We start from the raw sequence: 14,801 nt of genomic DNA, 5'->3' as shown, positions 1-14,801 counted from the left end.
TTTTGCACTATCAACTGATCTCATGTTGGACACCAAAGAGTCAAAACTATATAGGCAAGTTGCACTCATTCTTCCTTCTGAGCTGAACCTATCTCAGTTTTAGTAACAGACTTTTGTGAGTAGACTTTTAGAATACGCCAATATTTGAGACTCCATGCATTCTGAAATAAGCAGCTTTACAGTTTCAAACTAACAGATTCACTGAAAGCCTACAGCAATGCTTTCTTTGATACACCACAAATACATAAGGAAGGGCTCCCATAGCTGGTAGCTCAACATCCCGACAGCTACTCATCCCCTTCTCACCTGCACAAGGCAACTGTAACTGCACTGCAGTTCAGCAGATATAGCAAAAAATCAAACACTAAACACAAAATAAATCAGTGAAAAATAAAAATCTCAATCAGACAGATGATACACAGCAAATATAAATCAATTAGAAAACTGTAGCTTATTTAATTTTTTTTTTCCATAGAACAGAATCCAGGTTTGCTTAAGGTGCAGAGAGGTATCGTTCCTCAGCCTCTGTCATGCAAAACTTCGGGTCTCCCACTGACAGAGAGCCAAATTCAGGAGGAATACCCTCTGTACACCAACCTGAAAATTACTGTCTTTGGAAGAATCACAAGACTGTCTGATTCAGAAACAAAATCAAATGCAATGGTGGAAAGGTGTGTGCGCAGAAGCATGGGACACACATTTCTATCCATCCCCTCTTCGCATACACTAGAGAGAATCCAACAGGAAGCATCTCCTGGTGAGAGGCTCTGGCAATCTTAACAATTGCACCCAATAACACAGCTGCAGAAATAAGAGATGAGCTCGCGCCTCTTGTCTGAAGACTACAGTCACCCCAGAGAACGTTTTTCTTAGGACATTCTGGAGGGGAAACAAACCCTACACGCAGCCTCGGGGGACAGAAGGCGTCCGGTCCGCATCTCCCCCGCGGGGTGCCCGGCTCCCCCGCAAGCCCCCGGGCCCACTCTTCCGGCCGCCTCCCAGGGAAGGCCCCCACCAGCAGCCCCAGGCCCACAACGACGACAGGACGGAAGCAACCGCAGCGGAACCGCCGAGCCCGCGGCTCTCACGGGCCCCATCGCCCCTCGCTTCGCGGGCGGCCCGAGCGAGCTACACCTCCCCAGCGCGGCGAGGTACAGGCCGCGGCCTCTCAGCGCTACCACCCGCAATCCTCGAGCCGCCGGGCTCTGGAGGCGGATGCCGGTGCAGCCCACGGGCCCGGGCCATCCCCATGGGGAGAAGTCGCGCCGCTGGGACTACGCCTCCACACGGTCCCCGGGAGAAACAGGGAGGCTCGACCCTGGCGGAGGGGGAAGGCCTACCCACCCTCCCACGGGCGCGGGGAGCAGACAGGAAAGGGATCGCGGCTCCCCGGGGAAGGGACAAGGACGGCGGGGCTCACCCGGGCCCGGCGGGTCGGGCCGGCGACGGTCCGGCGGCTGCTCGGCGGGGTTTGAAATCGCCAGCACCGCCCGCACCTCCCAGTGTCCGCCGCGCCCATTGGCCGCTGCAGGCCCCGCCCGCACTCGAGCCCGCGCCCCTTATTGGCCCGTTTGAATCCGGCAGCCGCAGCGCGTGCTCTCCGCGCGCTCCCGAGACGGCGGCACCGCCGCGGAGGGAACGCGCAGCACGGCCGGGCGCGCCCCGCTCGGTGAGCGCCGGGCCGCCTCCCCCCGCTCTCTCGGCCGGGCGCGCCCCGCTCGGTGAGTGCCGGGCCGCCTCCCCCCGCTCTCTCGGCCGGGCGCGCCCCGCTCGGTGAGCGCCGGGCCGCCTCCCCCCGCTCTCTCGGCCGCCGCCGTGTCCCCAGGGGAGGGGGCGGGGGGGCTGCCGGGCCCGCTGCGGCTGGAGCAGTGCCTGGCGGGAGGCGCTGGTCCTGAAACAGCCGCGTCAGGCCGCAGGACCCCTGTAGCAAAGGGCTAAAGCATCTCGGAGCTGATTGATTCACCTTTGGCGAAGATCCTATTACAGAAGAGTGGGCCTTCTCTTTCCTATGGTCATTGAGTTTGCAAAGCAACAACTGAAGAAATGACTGATAGGGGAGCTCATCACTGTCTATCAGTATCTGAAGGGAGGGTATCAGAAGGTAGAGCCAGGCTGTGCTTGACGGTGCCAAGCAATAAGACTAGAGGGAGTGGGCAGAAACAGATAGGCAGGCAGTTCTACTACGTGGGTGTGCTGGACGATGGCCCAGAGAAGTTGTGGAGTCTCCCTCACTGGAGAACACAGGATCTGTCTGGACACAATCCTGTGCCAAGTGCTCTGGGGTGACCCTGCTTGATCAGGGAGGTAGGCTCAGATGACCCACTGTGTCCTTTCCAACCTGGCCTATTCTGTGAACTCTTTTTGGAGCACAGAGTGGTTTTGCTCCTTTGTTTCTTCACTTCAGCTTAAGAAATTGAAGGAAAAATTTTTATGGGTAATCAGAATAGAAGACAAGGGACAGCAGAGTGCCATGCATGCAACTGCAATTAATCTTACACTGCTCTCTCCCTACCATGCCATGTAAGCACCATCAGTTTTTTGAAAGTGAGGCAATTTTTTCATGATCTGACTGAAATGGCTTCTGCACTGTGCTTCAATTGTGAAATGAGCAGGAATACAGTTGTTTAAAATGTTTTAGGGAGTTCATCAGAAAGGGACAGAATGTGTTACAAGACTGGCACCAGTACTGCAGTGTCAGTTATTAGTGGATGTTTCATTCATTACTCAGCCTTTTGCACTATTTAAACTCTTGGTTATAAAAAAAGGCAACCGAAGCCTAAGCAAAACCCCCTACAGAAAGAAAAACCAGCTCTTCTTCAGAGCTTTATTTTCCACTCGACAGAGGCTTGAGATCTCTACAATCCTAATACACACCAGAAAGAACAATCCCTTCTGCTGTTGCCATGTTAAAGAGGGGGGGAAAAAAGCAAGGCAGGGCAGAGTGAGAGATATTACGTATGTAAAGAAATCTGCAAAAGTGAGTGTAGATATTGGACCCTTGATTCAAAGCCATAGGGGTGCAGTGTATGCTACAATCAGGTTCCTAAGAACCTGAATCTGTTCCTACCTTCTTGCTCCTCTCAAATGAAGCGAAGTTGAGGTTCTGTCTGAACAAGTTTGGGAGTTCCTCATTCAAAGGGGAGTCCAAATAACATGCATGATTCACAACCAAAAGCCAGGCAGAGTGGTTAAGAAAAGCTAAATTTATATTAAATTATCATCAACCCCTAAAATACTGAACACAGTGGTTAAATAACTCCAGAAAATCCAATGTCTCCAGTGAGTAACGTTAAAACCATTACACAGGAACACACGGAAATCACTGACGTTAGCTCGGGACAGACAGGAGAGAGGTTTGCTTTTTACATAGTAAATCAGTGCTCAAGAGATCATCCTCCAGTAGCCTTTCTACATTCTTAACATCCTAAGTGCAACAAGGGTCTTCTCTTCCCCAGAACGGGGAACCATGATGCATCCCCAAGGCAGCATCTCACTGGGGCTGTCTCTAGGAAAAAGACATGTATTTCTGCCCACCTCACTGGTAGAGGAGGCTGTGTGACATTTTATTGCTCCTTTTCACCATAATCATTTGAGGAAGGGAGCAGAGAGCAGTTATGAATGGTTGTTAGGCTGGAGTGCGCAGGGTCTCTCCTAAGAAGCAGCAGAGATATTGATCAAGGTGGAGATCACAAGCACCATGAGTTGTTGAAAAGACTGTGTTTTTCCATTCCACACTTGTGACTTGGGCAGCAATTACTCTGACAGGCTGACTTAAGTGACAGGTCTGGGCAGATGTTTCCCTTCACCCCTGTCCCACCTCAGCATTTTGGTGCACAGTTACATAAGCTATTGGGGGAAAAAAAAACCCCAACCCATTCCAAAACCCAAAGAAACCCTGCTCTTCTGTAAGTCAGAGCCTTCCTCCTCAATCTCCCCACTCCCAGCCCTGATGCCCCTGCCCCTACATGTGGTTTCTGCTCAAATCGATGTTCTGCCTATGCCTCAGCCCTCTGGTGTTGTCCCTGCGTGAAGTGGCTTAGATGGGCAGGGTCCATGTCAGTGATATGCACTCCTTTCTCACTTCCCAGTCAAGTCCACACCTCAATCCAAAAGTGCCTCTGCCCAACAAAATCAATGCTTCCCAGGCTGGAGTCAATCAAATAAATAATTAAATAAAAATCTAATTAAAAAAAATAAAAATAAATCCCTCTGGGAATAGGGAAGAGTCCCACATTAACACAGGGAAATTTCCAAGCCTTAGCTCCAGTTCATTTTCCACAGGAATATACACCTGTCAGCCCAATGGTGCAGTTATGGACAGAGTTTCAAGCCACCTAGCCAGGTCAAAGCTGCAACCTTCCCCTATCTACAAAGCTACCTCTGCTGTGAAAAGTACAGCCAAACCACTGGCAACTGTTGTGTTTTTCAGGGGTAGCAGGCCTGTTAGTATATAAACAAGGCTAGAGCAGAGTAGGACAATTCTCCTTTCTTTTTACCTGAAAAAAACATTGCATGGGAGATGTGCCCACCCCCTACCTCTGAACCATACCCCTGATGTATGTTTTGCTCTCTTTACACCATGGGTGGGAATGTACTTGACCTCTTTCCATGCGATAAAGAGGTTACAAAGTTTGCAGTGAGAAATTCTTCACTGGGAAGTTCTGCTTCCAAGTATCTGCCTTAATGCTTAATATTTCACCATGTGACTTGAGGGGTTAATATAAATTTCGTTTCTGAAGAAGTGTCAAGCAATATTTTCTCTTCTATATTTTGAACAAACAGATGACAAGAGAATGTGAAAAGGTGGCAATAGTCCTTGGGAGCATGCTCCAAATGCTGCTGGATTTTGGCTGCAAGGGTAGGATGACATTCCCTAAAGGGTAAGAGCCTTGGAGGCCAGAAAACAACTGAAGCTCATGCAGCTGATGGGAAAAACTACTTAGCAAGGAGAGCTATTTAGTGGTAACAGAAGAACTTAAAGTGCAATTCTATCTGATCTTAAAATGGCCCTTGCAGCTCCCTGATTATTGTCTCCCATTCTAGGTCAAATGGGCTCAGTCTAGTAATAAAGCAGTTCCTAACTGTCAGCACTGAGCATTCCCCCGGGAAGGACTCGACCTAGGAATTCTCTCTTTTCCCTTATTACGGTAATCAAAGGTCCTAAAGGCCAAAATAATTGGGACCTTGCAGAATTGGGACTAGGGGGGACCTAGCAAATTTTCTTTTTCTTTTTTTATATATCAGTTATGCAAAGATCAGTAAAATTTAGGTCTTGATGAGGTCCATTTCCTCCCATTAGCTCTGTAGAGCTGAGTGAAATACCAATCTCTTCTTGTCTCAAGTTCAGCACTCAGACTCCAGTACCCACAGGGAACAGTTCTGAAAGGGCCATTGGCTGACTCTTGTTTTTCCAGAGTAGAAACATTTTAACAGGAGAGGGGAGAACAGGAGCAGTGTCCACTGCCAGCAACAGACACAGTGCTCCAATCTGAGCATTAATTGAAATTTTTAGTAGCAGATACAAAAGTAAGCAGTGATGCTCTCATGAAGTGAGTCTTGGCAACTGTGGTTACCCTCTTTATGCCTTTACAAGGTGACCTGATGCTATGTCAGTGTCCTCTTGAGCCCCAAAGTATATCCCATCTATACCAAGACCTCTCTCAAGTCAGAGACCCCTCAACACAAAGCCTCGAAGAGTGCTGCTAGTGCTGGAATGACTCTGTGACCAGGAGCCAGCAATGAGGCAGCTCTGCTCTCTTCATGGGCATTGACCGTGAGCTGGATGGCACAGGACTTGCAGGTTGCCAGGGAACAGAGACTCTGAACCAGATTCAGGCCAGGGGAGTCATTGCAAAAGTTAACGTGGCAGCTTCCAGGAAAAGGGAACATATAAATAAACCACAGACAGTGAAAATGAGTCAAAAGAGTCTCTGGGTTCCAACCAACCCACCCATCCTCCTTCTCCAACCACAACAATACAGCTGCCCAAGCTCCTTGCTGAAAGGCAGTCCCAGTCTCAGGGCCCTTGTGAGAGAGGCTGGTCTCTGCGCCCTTCCTTGCCAGGCAGGCAGAGTCCTGTCTTTTTTGTGCAGAGCAGAGGGTAGGGAGGGTACGACTGTTTCCAAAGTCACATGTGCTTTACACCTCGCTCTCTGTGGAGGGCTTGCGTTGGTGTTTCCAGCCTGTGTCTGGGAGTGAGCCACGCCGCTCAGGAGTGGCTGCTGCTGTGTTAACACTGCTGCATTCAGACTGTTCTTCCTGTAGCAGCTGCTCAGTTTCAGTGTCATCCAGTGAACCAGAACTGGCCTGGATAGAGACCGTATCTGTCTTCATGCAGACGTGGTCCCGGAGGATCCCTCCGCGGGAGCTCCGAATCTGCTTAAGGTCATCCCATTCGGAATCATCACTGGATAAAAGGCATATTCCCTCCACAATCTTGATCTTCTCCTTAGTGTAGCTATGGTCAGGACCAGTCTAGGGAGAAGACAGATTAATGAAAAAAATACATCTATGGAAAAATATGGCAAAGAGCAATGCAGAGCTGGAATGAAGACAGTGAAGCAGACAAAAAGCTGGACCTCCATGTAAACAGCCACTGGCTTTAACTGCCACAATGGCACAACACCTTTAGTTCTTTACCACCCCCAGATGAGTCCTCCCTGCAAGAGCTCTCATTTCAAACTCCATGAGTCTTCAGTCATGGAAGTGGAATGAGGATGAGGTTGCTCTCCTCATTCAACTATACATATTCCCTGACAGAAGAGAGTGAAAACACTGAGCCTAGAAAGGAAGGAAAAAAACCTCACCAAACAAAATGGGAAGCAGAAACAGACAGAAAACCTCATGGTAAAAGTAGGCAGGGAAACAATTCAAGGTTTGCAACATCTTTACATCTGAGTCATTCTAGATTCACCTCTCAGCAAAGCACAGCTGGAATACTGCTGTTGAGTCCAAGTCTCACAGTGACACAGGGAAAGGAGATTATAGGGAAACAAGCAAAATGATCAGAGGCTAAAGGGACCACACTGAGATTAAAGTATTGAAATCTGTCTAACTTGGCTCACCAACAAATAAGGAGCATCTGATCTATCCCTGAGGAGAAAGTGGAGGGAGTGGGGAAATATACATCTGTGTATATCAAGGAACATTGGAATTAACAGAAAAGTGGAAAGGATTTAGATTCCCAGATAAATAATCCTATCTTATCCTTAATAGATAAGGCCAAAATGGCTTGAAAGTTTGGGAAATCTATTGGATAGTACCTTTGGAAAACAGTAAGGGAAAACTCTTCCCTGTGTAAATCTGTGATCCCTGCTAGAGGAACTAAGTCATCTAACAGATAATCATAAATAGTTCTAACAGAAATTACCTTTTCCAAATCTCACTGAGTATGAGTAGCCAAAGCCCAGACCAAAAAATCTGCCATAGAAAATTACTTATACCTTCCTGAAGACAGTAGAGCTAGTTTAAGGACATAAAAGCTGGGGGGGAGGGGGGAAACCAAGAAAGAGCAATTAGTACAGACAGTGCTTGAGCCACACAACAGAGCTTGAGTGAGGGAGGCAGGATCAAACACACAGAGCAGTGATACCTGACGTGAGGATGTGGACGGAAATCAGAAGAGGGAAGATGAGAAGCTATCTGAGTGATAAGAAAGCTTCTGAGGAGAAAAGAGAGGAAAAACTAAGTGCTGCAAGATATATTAAACTGTCTCCATCCTGTGGCACAAAGTACGGACCTCTGAAGGGCCTTTAAAATGCTCTATTTAATAAGGGCTCTATTTTTTTCCTCTCTCCCAACCCTTCCAGGCAGTGCACACCCAGGAGCTACATTCTTGTTAGCAAACCCCTTCTGACTGCCTGGTTCCCCATATAAGTGTCCAAAGCAACTTTGGTGCAACAGTCACTAACCAGGACCCGTATCCACAGAAGACAATTCCAATTGACTCATGTACTTTTGAGGGCCAGCACCCAATGTAAATGAAATACAAGACATTGTGGAAGTGGGTAAGAAGCAGTGATTTAAAGACAGGCCAAATTCACTACAGCTCACTGGGGAAGAAGTGCTGCTAGTTGACCTCCACAGCAGTCTGAACAATTCACTGAAGCTGTCCTCCTATGTCCTAGAAGTAAACGCTCACAAGTTGCAATCCTTCCACTTAGTGAAGCCTGTAATACTCAACAGCAGCTTAAGCTGGGCTCCCATGTCCTTAGTAGCAGCTCTTACCTCTTTCTTGTAGCACAGCTGGTTGTACATGGTTGGTTTGGGAATCGATTCAATCTTCACCTCCTGGGTAGATGTCCGATATGACGGATTACTGTAAGTTAGGTTCCCCAAGCCAGGGTCCGTAAACTTGGACTTATTATGCCTAGAAGGAGAGAGCTGTCAGAAAAGACACAGGAGCCTACTGCCAGGATCCAAAGTTCCTGAGTGCTCAGCAAGGGGAAGGCTCCAGCAATCTCCACTGTCCCTCAAAGAGAGAATCATCTGGCTCTTCAGCTACTAGTCCATTTACTAGCTACCAGTACAGCAAGGCACTGCCATGTAAGCACAAAAGCTATGCTGGCAGTAACTGGTGAAGTTATCTGTCAGAAAGCGCATGAGCTCACAGATCTACTGAGATACAAATTATCTCACATCCCTGTCCGTAACTCATAAGCTCTCTGTAGAAAATTTAGCCAATAAGGTTTCAGAACTGCATGACCAACACTTCAGAGGCACAGGACTGAAACCTTGCAAATAAAACCATCAAGCACTCCTTCCAATGGAGAAAAAAAGGACTGTAAATGACAATAAAGAAAGATTTTGTGCTTTCAGGAACTTTCTTCTCCTACAACCCTAGAGTTTACAACTGGCCAGGAAAAGAAAAAAAGATCACTTACCTATATATAATTAAAGCAGCAATAAGCAGCAAAATAAACAAGATGCTGAGAAGACCTCCAATAATGTAGCTGACATGCAGTCCTTCTCCTGAAAGTGAACACCAAGGGTAATTTATGCACTCATCTTATATTTCACTGGATAATATTGACCTTGGTGTAATGCCTAGTGCTGGGGCTTTACCCATACAGAAGTATGTAAACTAAAATGTCAGCACACCAAGGTTTGGCAGAGGGTTTTGTTTGGCTTCATATGAAACCAAACATGTAGTAAACTTTCCTCCCACCCAGGCCCCAGCAAACCAAGGAGCATCAAGATCTTTGTAATGGACTTGTAATGGATGAGTTAGACCCCGTTGCTGACAGGTTACTCCTGCAGTGGGAAGCAATTACCCCAGTCAACCATCTTCAACTAAACACAAAGGGGACAATGAAAAAGAGGGAATTATTATTGTATTAATGGGAAGAGCCCAATGAATGAGGTATGGGATAAAAGAAAACAGAACTATTCTTCAGACCAGAGAGTCATCTAGGTTAATGAATGTCTACAACTGATGTTCATCCTTAGAGGCACTTTGTTCTGCTCAGAAGGCATTTGAGTATTTCAGGTCTGAGTTTCCGAAATTTGAGTTTCAGACACTACGGACTGGAATGCCCTGGGCACATCTGGAGGAATAACCCTGGTGGCAAAGAGTTAAAGAAAAGGAACTCACCCATAGTGGCCAACACTGCCTCGTTGGCACGAGTACACAAGCCTTGCCTAGCATCTTTGTCAGAACAGCTGAATGACAGAAGGAGAGTTATTTACTGAAAGTAGAATCAACAGTATCAAAGGTATCAAAAACCAGGATGGAGTGGGCTAGCACTGATATCCCCTCCCTTTCCAGTTAAAAAACACAGGTCTTCCTTACTCTTCTTCAGTATTCTGTATCCAGAGAAGAGACAACCATATATATATATATATAGGGGGTGTGCATGTATATATCAATTATCAGTCTGCAGTATCTTTGTATCTGAGTCATTCTAGATTCACCTCTCATGTACACAGGTATACACATATATCTATCAGGAAAAAAATTTCGGCATCAGCGCTGAAACAAAAATCAAAATATCTCAGAGTCAGCATGAAGACCTTTCTGTCCAATAACTCATACTCAACAAAGTGCAAATTTTGCCTGATAAATAACTCAGCCATATACTATAGAACCACTCTTTTGCTGAGCTGTATAAATAGCAAGTTGTAGGGAATTAGCAGAAAAGAGTCTCTTAACTACCTGCATTGCAACTTAAACTGTTAGAGCTGCAAAGATTCTGTTCTGTCCCAAGCAAGCTATCCTCTTCCCAGGGCGGAACCACTTCCTCAGCTGCGTGGGTCTAGTTTGAGATGTTTCAGTGCATTGAAGCAACAGAACCCTCTGTCCTCCTCTCAGAAATGAGTTCTCAAAATTAGGAGATTCAAAAATCAATCAAATGAACGACACATGTGCTAAAGGAGGATTTTAACACTTCAGCACAGTCAGCCTACACACACATTTCAACAAAACAGACAGAAAAAATCTGAAGCTCTTTCTTGCCATCTCAACAATATTCTGCATCTTTGTCATAATAGTTTCATCCATTAAGAATGTGAAATCTGAAGTTGGAATATCCTCCCTTGGCTAGGGATAGGTATATTTGGATGATGGCAACCAGAGCGGGCTTGCACGTGGCACCTTGCAAAAGCTGTGACTTTCACACCCCAATTCCAAGAGAACAAGAACACTTACTTTCCTTCCACTGTTTCCAGAGATGTGAGAGGTTTCATTGTTGAGGTACCTAGTCTGCCAGGCGGTGTTTGACTTCTCTCACTTACACTGGTTGGTTCTGGACCAGGGGGCACCACACCAGGAACTAGAACAACAGAGAAAAATAAGCAGGACTCCAACTCTATGGGACAGATGGTCAAGTCTTGTAGGCCATTTCCAAAACTCTCTATAGCTTATATGAGCAGCCTTCCCATCTCAAACCCAGTCTGTCAGCAGAAAGGACAGAAGAAGGTCCTATTGTTCACAACTGTTACCCTTACTTCCAATAAATGACTCTGCATAAAATGTATACACTGGAGAGCTCAGCTGCTCTGGTTGCCAGTGCATAAGCAGTAGCAGTGGCTCAGTTATGGAAGCTACTGCCCAAGTGACACTCAGTAAACTCACTCGTAGAACAGGGCCGCCCATCTGGTTCATCCGGACACGCGCAGACGAAGTCAGAAGCCCTGGCAAAGCAGAGGTGAGTGCAGCCTCCATTGTTCACTCCACAAGCATTACTACCTGGAAGGAACAAACAAAAAGGAGCTCAGAGCAATAACCTTCTTTCCTGCTCAGCCAGAAATACTTCTTAGAAATCCAGCAAGTCATTATGTTTTTGGCATATGCCCTTCATCTGATTGCTAAGAAAGTGATGACAATAGCCAGACACTGGATTGGATTAGGGCAGTCTTGAAAGGAAGGCACTGGAAATCTTTAGACAGAAGCCCAGACAACACAGCTGCACAGATAAAAAAAAATAAAAAGCTCACATTCTTCTGTTTTAACACAATGTTGGGTGAACAACAAGAAAGTGACATTTGCTAATCAAAGCTCTAACAGAACACCATTAAGATGTACCTGACTGAAAAGTCACAAGCAGACAAGGAATGTGCTAAGGGAAGATGTGTGAATAATTTGAGTATAAAAAAGGATGTCATCCTTATTTGACATCCACAGTAGTGCAGTGGTTTTAGAGTTCCTTTGGTCTACAATTAGCATTTGCCTGAACCAAGGCCCTTCTATTTACCTGTCTGTCTCTGAGGAGAAACCACAATGATATCCATCAATCCCTCAACATTGGCTAGGACTGTCTCTTTGTTCCGCCCAGAGTATTTGTCCACTCTCTGGATAGACTTCGTTTGCCAGTCAGTCCAGTATATCCATCTGTCCTGCTGCTCAGGGAGACAGCAAAGAAAAATCACAGCCATTATTAGCTTGTTTAGTCATGTAGGATACCCATACAAAACATATCCCAGTGGCAGAAGGCCCAAAACAAAGGCCTTTTCAAACCCTTACCCTCTTATTGTAAAGATGATGACTGTCTACAGCCCACAGTTTAGAAAAACTTCCTTTGTTAGCTCCAGAGAAGATTTAAGTACTATCCTCTCAGCCATCTTGGTTTCCCCAGACTGTAACACCTCCCTGTTCTCAAACTCCACTGGACAAACTCATCAACACACCAGGGAGAATGGTGGCAGCAGGAAAATCTTCTCACCTGTGTCAGAGCAAAGGGATGTGACACCTGGCTGACCAACACTTGCCGTAGCTTCCCATTGAGGTCACAACTCTCTATGCGATCAAGGTGTGCATCCACCCAGTATATCCTGAAGGCACAGGGAAAGAGGTGAGCTTTTGTCTATACAACCCCTTTTTACTTTCTAGTCATTTACTGGCCAAAATCATGGAATCATAAGATGGATTGTGAAAAAAAAAACTGAAGAAGAAACCCCCCAAACACCCCAAAATCAAACCCAAACCCAAACCCACAGTGTTACTCCAATAAATGAAGCTAAGAGGGCTAAAAAATTTGTTACATCCCTTAACTCTTTGCAAGTATAGGAAAATCTTTCACTGACCTCCTGGTGTCATAATCCAAAGTCAATCCATTGGGCCATCCTAGGTCAGTGTTAATCAGGATTTTACGTTCAGAGCCGTCCAAGTTTGCCCGTTCAATTTTAGCAATGTGACCCCAATCTGTCCAGAAGAGATACCTGAAGAGATAAAAGGCAAGCGTAAGAAGAAAAGACCATTTCATTTGGCCTAAAGAAAGTTTTAGTTATGAGTGAAAGTGCCAGATTCTAAAGGTTAAAAAAGATAATATGGCCTGTAGCCTGCTTCTCACTGCTATCTGCCCAGCCTTCAAATTCCCTGTCTGCCTGACTACTGCAACTTACTCAGAGTCAACCCCTTGCTAGTACCTGCGGATGCACATGGCACATCTCTTCTTCCTCCCACAACCTCCTCTTCCAACATGCCTCTGTGCAGCCCTTCCCCCTGCCCCACCAATAACCTCATACCTACCCCTTCTTAGGAAAGACAGCAATGGCTCGGGGCTCATCCAGGCTGTTATTGATCAGCACTTTCCTGGAGCTTCCATCCAGTCTAGCCACTTCGATGGTATTGCGTCCTGTGTCTGTCCAGTAGAGGTTCCTGGCAACCCAGTCCACTGCCAGGCCATCCGTAGTCTTCAAACCCTGACCAATAACAGTTTCCATGTTGCTGCCATTCAGATCAGCCCGCCTGCATAGAAATCAATGACAAATGGCAGTGAGAAACAGGCAGCTCCTGGAAAACCTGGATCTCCATCAATCACAGGGGCACTGCATACTACTACATTGCTAATACTTTTTTCCCCAGTCTCCAGCAGGTTAAACACACCTGCAGCATGAGTTCAGTGATACACATGATGCTGTGTACCAAAGAGAAGGTCTAAGCAGTGGTGTAGTGCTCAGTCTCCCCAGTTTACTGGCACACTAAGCACAAGTCACTGGGTGACATGAGCACCAGCCAAGCAGCTGACTGGCACCCACCTGATAACATCAAGAAATACATCTGTGTAGTAAATCTTGCCATCCACACTATCATAGTCCAGAGAAATGACGTTGTTCAGCTCAGGGACAGGTATGTGCACATCTGTGTGGTCACTGGTGTCCAGAGAGATACGACGGATGGAAGCACGGCTAGAGAAAAGTAGGTAGGTCTCTGGAGAAGAGTCACATGTCTGCTCATCTCTCTTCAGCTGGATACCAGTGGGGCAGGCACAGGAGAAACCAGTGGGGTGAGGTAAGCAAAGGTGGGAGCAGCCACCGTTACGAACTCCACATTTATTGAAGCCTTTAGAAACAAGGAAGCATAGTTTTAGGATCCCACAGACCAAAGTTTTATTTTAAAGGCTACGTACATGCATAACTTGCTAGCAGCTGAGTTCATCCTTACTGTCCCAGCCTAGCTGGGAATCTACAGCCTTTTGTACAGAGACACTCTCCCTTCTCTCCAAGATTCATGGTAGATTATGGGCATGACTGGCAAGGAGAACAGGCAGGTTCAGAAGAAGAGGGATCATTAGAAGAAAAATCTTAACCTAATCACAGTTTTCCCAAGGAAAAAGGAACAGCCAAGTGCTCACAGATTTATGCAACTGCAGCTGAACTTTACTACTGCTGCAAATGGTAATGCTGACAGAAAAATCCAACCCTGTGGGGAAATAGTGAGACAATGCACCAGAGGCCAGGCTGACAAAGAATCTTCTGTTTCAACTTAGCTGCGCACAGTGGCAAGTAAACAAAGGCATCAGAGAAGCCTGCTGGAAGTGCCTGACGTATTAGGGTCATATAAGTTTTTTTTAATTGTAAAGAACCCAGCATACATTTACTAGGAGGGAATAAGCCCAGAAGACAGGTGCAGGGAGCAGGAAGAAGACAACGTGGATATGATGGCTAGGCTTTTGGTCAGCTTTAAGTTACACTGCCAAGTTATGCAGTCAAGAGTGATGTTCTGCTGTTAGCAACCACAGGAAAAGCAGCACAGTTTTCTGTAGAAATATGTATTGGGGAAATTCTACCAAAATAAAGCCACAGCACAGAGCAACAACTTCCACTGAAAAGCAAGGAGGTAAGATGGGGTCTTATAGGATCCCCGAAGAGTAACAAGGAATTGACTCTGGCACAGAATAATTGGACAGTGTGATATATTAAGAGCAACTAAAGCAGCAGAGGTTTTGCAGAGCAAAGAGGCAGACAAGAAGATGAAGGCTGCAATGATTGGGAAATAATTCTAGAACTTCAAATAAGATTTCAGCAACTGGTTTAAGAAGAATTAGCGTCTTCTGGAGTCAAAAAAGGGAAATTGTCCAATGGCA

The 14,801-nt window shown here is 46.3% G+C and overlaps 2 protein-coding genes across 3 annotated transcripts in view; both read right to left on the bottom strand.

Annotated features, from left to right (window-relative positions):
- CKAP5 (cytoskeleton associated protein 5) overlaps positions 1-1,480 on the bottom strand; it is a 54,449-nt gene extending 52,969 nt beyond the window's left edge. For both annotated transcript variants that reach the window (XM_082283036.1, XM_082283038.1), the window contains exon 1: positions 1,421-1,480. The gene's annotated coding sequence lies outside the window, so the exon portion shown is untranslated. The remainder of the gene's footprint in view (positions 1-1,420) is intronic.
- A 4,536-nt stretch (positions 1,481-6,016) lies between these two features.
- The window catches only part of LRP4 (LDL receptor related protein 4), a gene marked incomplete at its 5' end in the record, with an annotated part of 80,730 nt that continues 71,945 nt past the window's right edge, over positions 6,017-14,801 (bottom strand). Inside the window, 11 exons of the mRNA XM_082284109.1 lie at positions 6,017-6,474; positions 8,227-8,368; positions 8,883-8,970; positions 9,593-9,660; positions 10,646-10,769; positions 11,072-11,185; positions 11,691-11,835; positions 12,159-12,267; positions 12,520-12,654; positions 12,965-13,183; positions 13,474-13,777. Coding sequence (XP_082140235.1) covers positions 6,139-6,474; positions 8,227-8,368; positions 8,883-8,970; positions 9,593-9,660; positions 10,646-10,769; positions 11,072-11,185; positions 11,691-11,835; positions 12,159-12,267; positions 12,520-12,654; positions 12,965-13,183; positions 13,474-13,777 — 1,784 coding nt within the window. The 3' untranslated portion in view covers positions 6,017-6,138. The remainder of the gene's footprint in view (positions 6,475-8,226; positions 8,369-8,882; positions 8,971-9,592; positions 9,661-10,645; positions 10,770-11,071; positions 11,186-11,690; positions 11,836-12,158; positions 12,268-12,519; positions 12,655-12,964; positions 13,184-13,473; positions 13,778-14,801) is intronic.

Source organism: Coloeus monedula, assembly GCF_965178545.1.
Source record: "Coloeus monedula genome assembly, chromosome: 6".
Lineage (NCBI taxonomy): Eukaryota > Metazoa > Chordata > Aves > Passeriformes > Corvidae > Coloeus > Coloeus monedula.
Note: the sequence above shows the minus strand (reverse complement) of the source record. Positions and strands in the feature narration are given on the sequence as shown.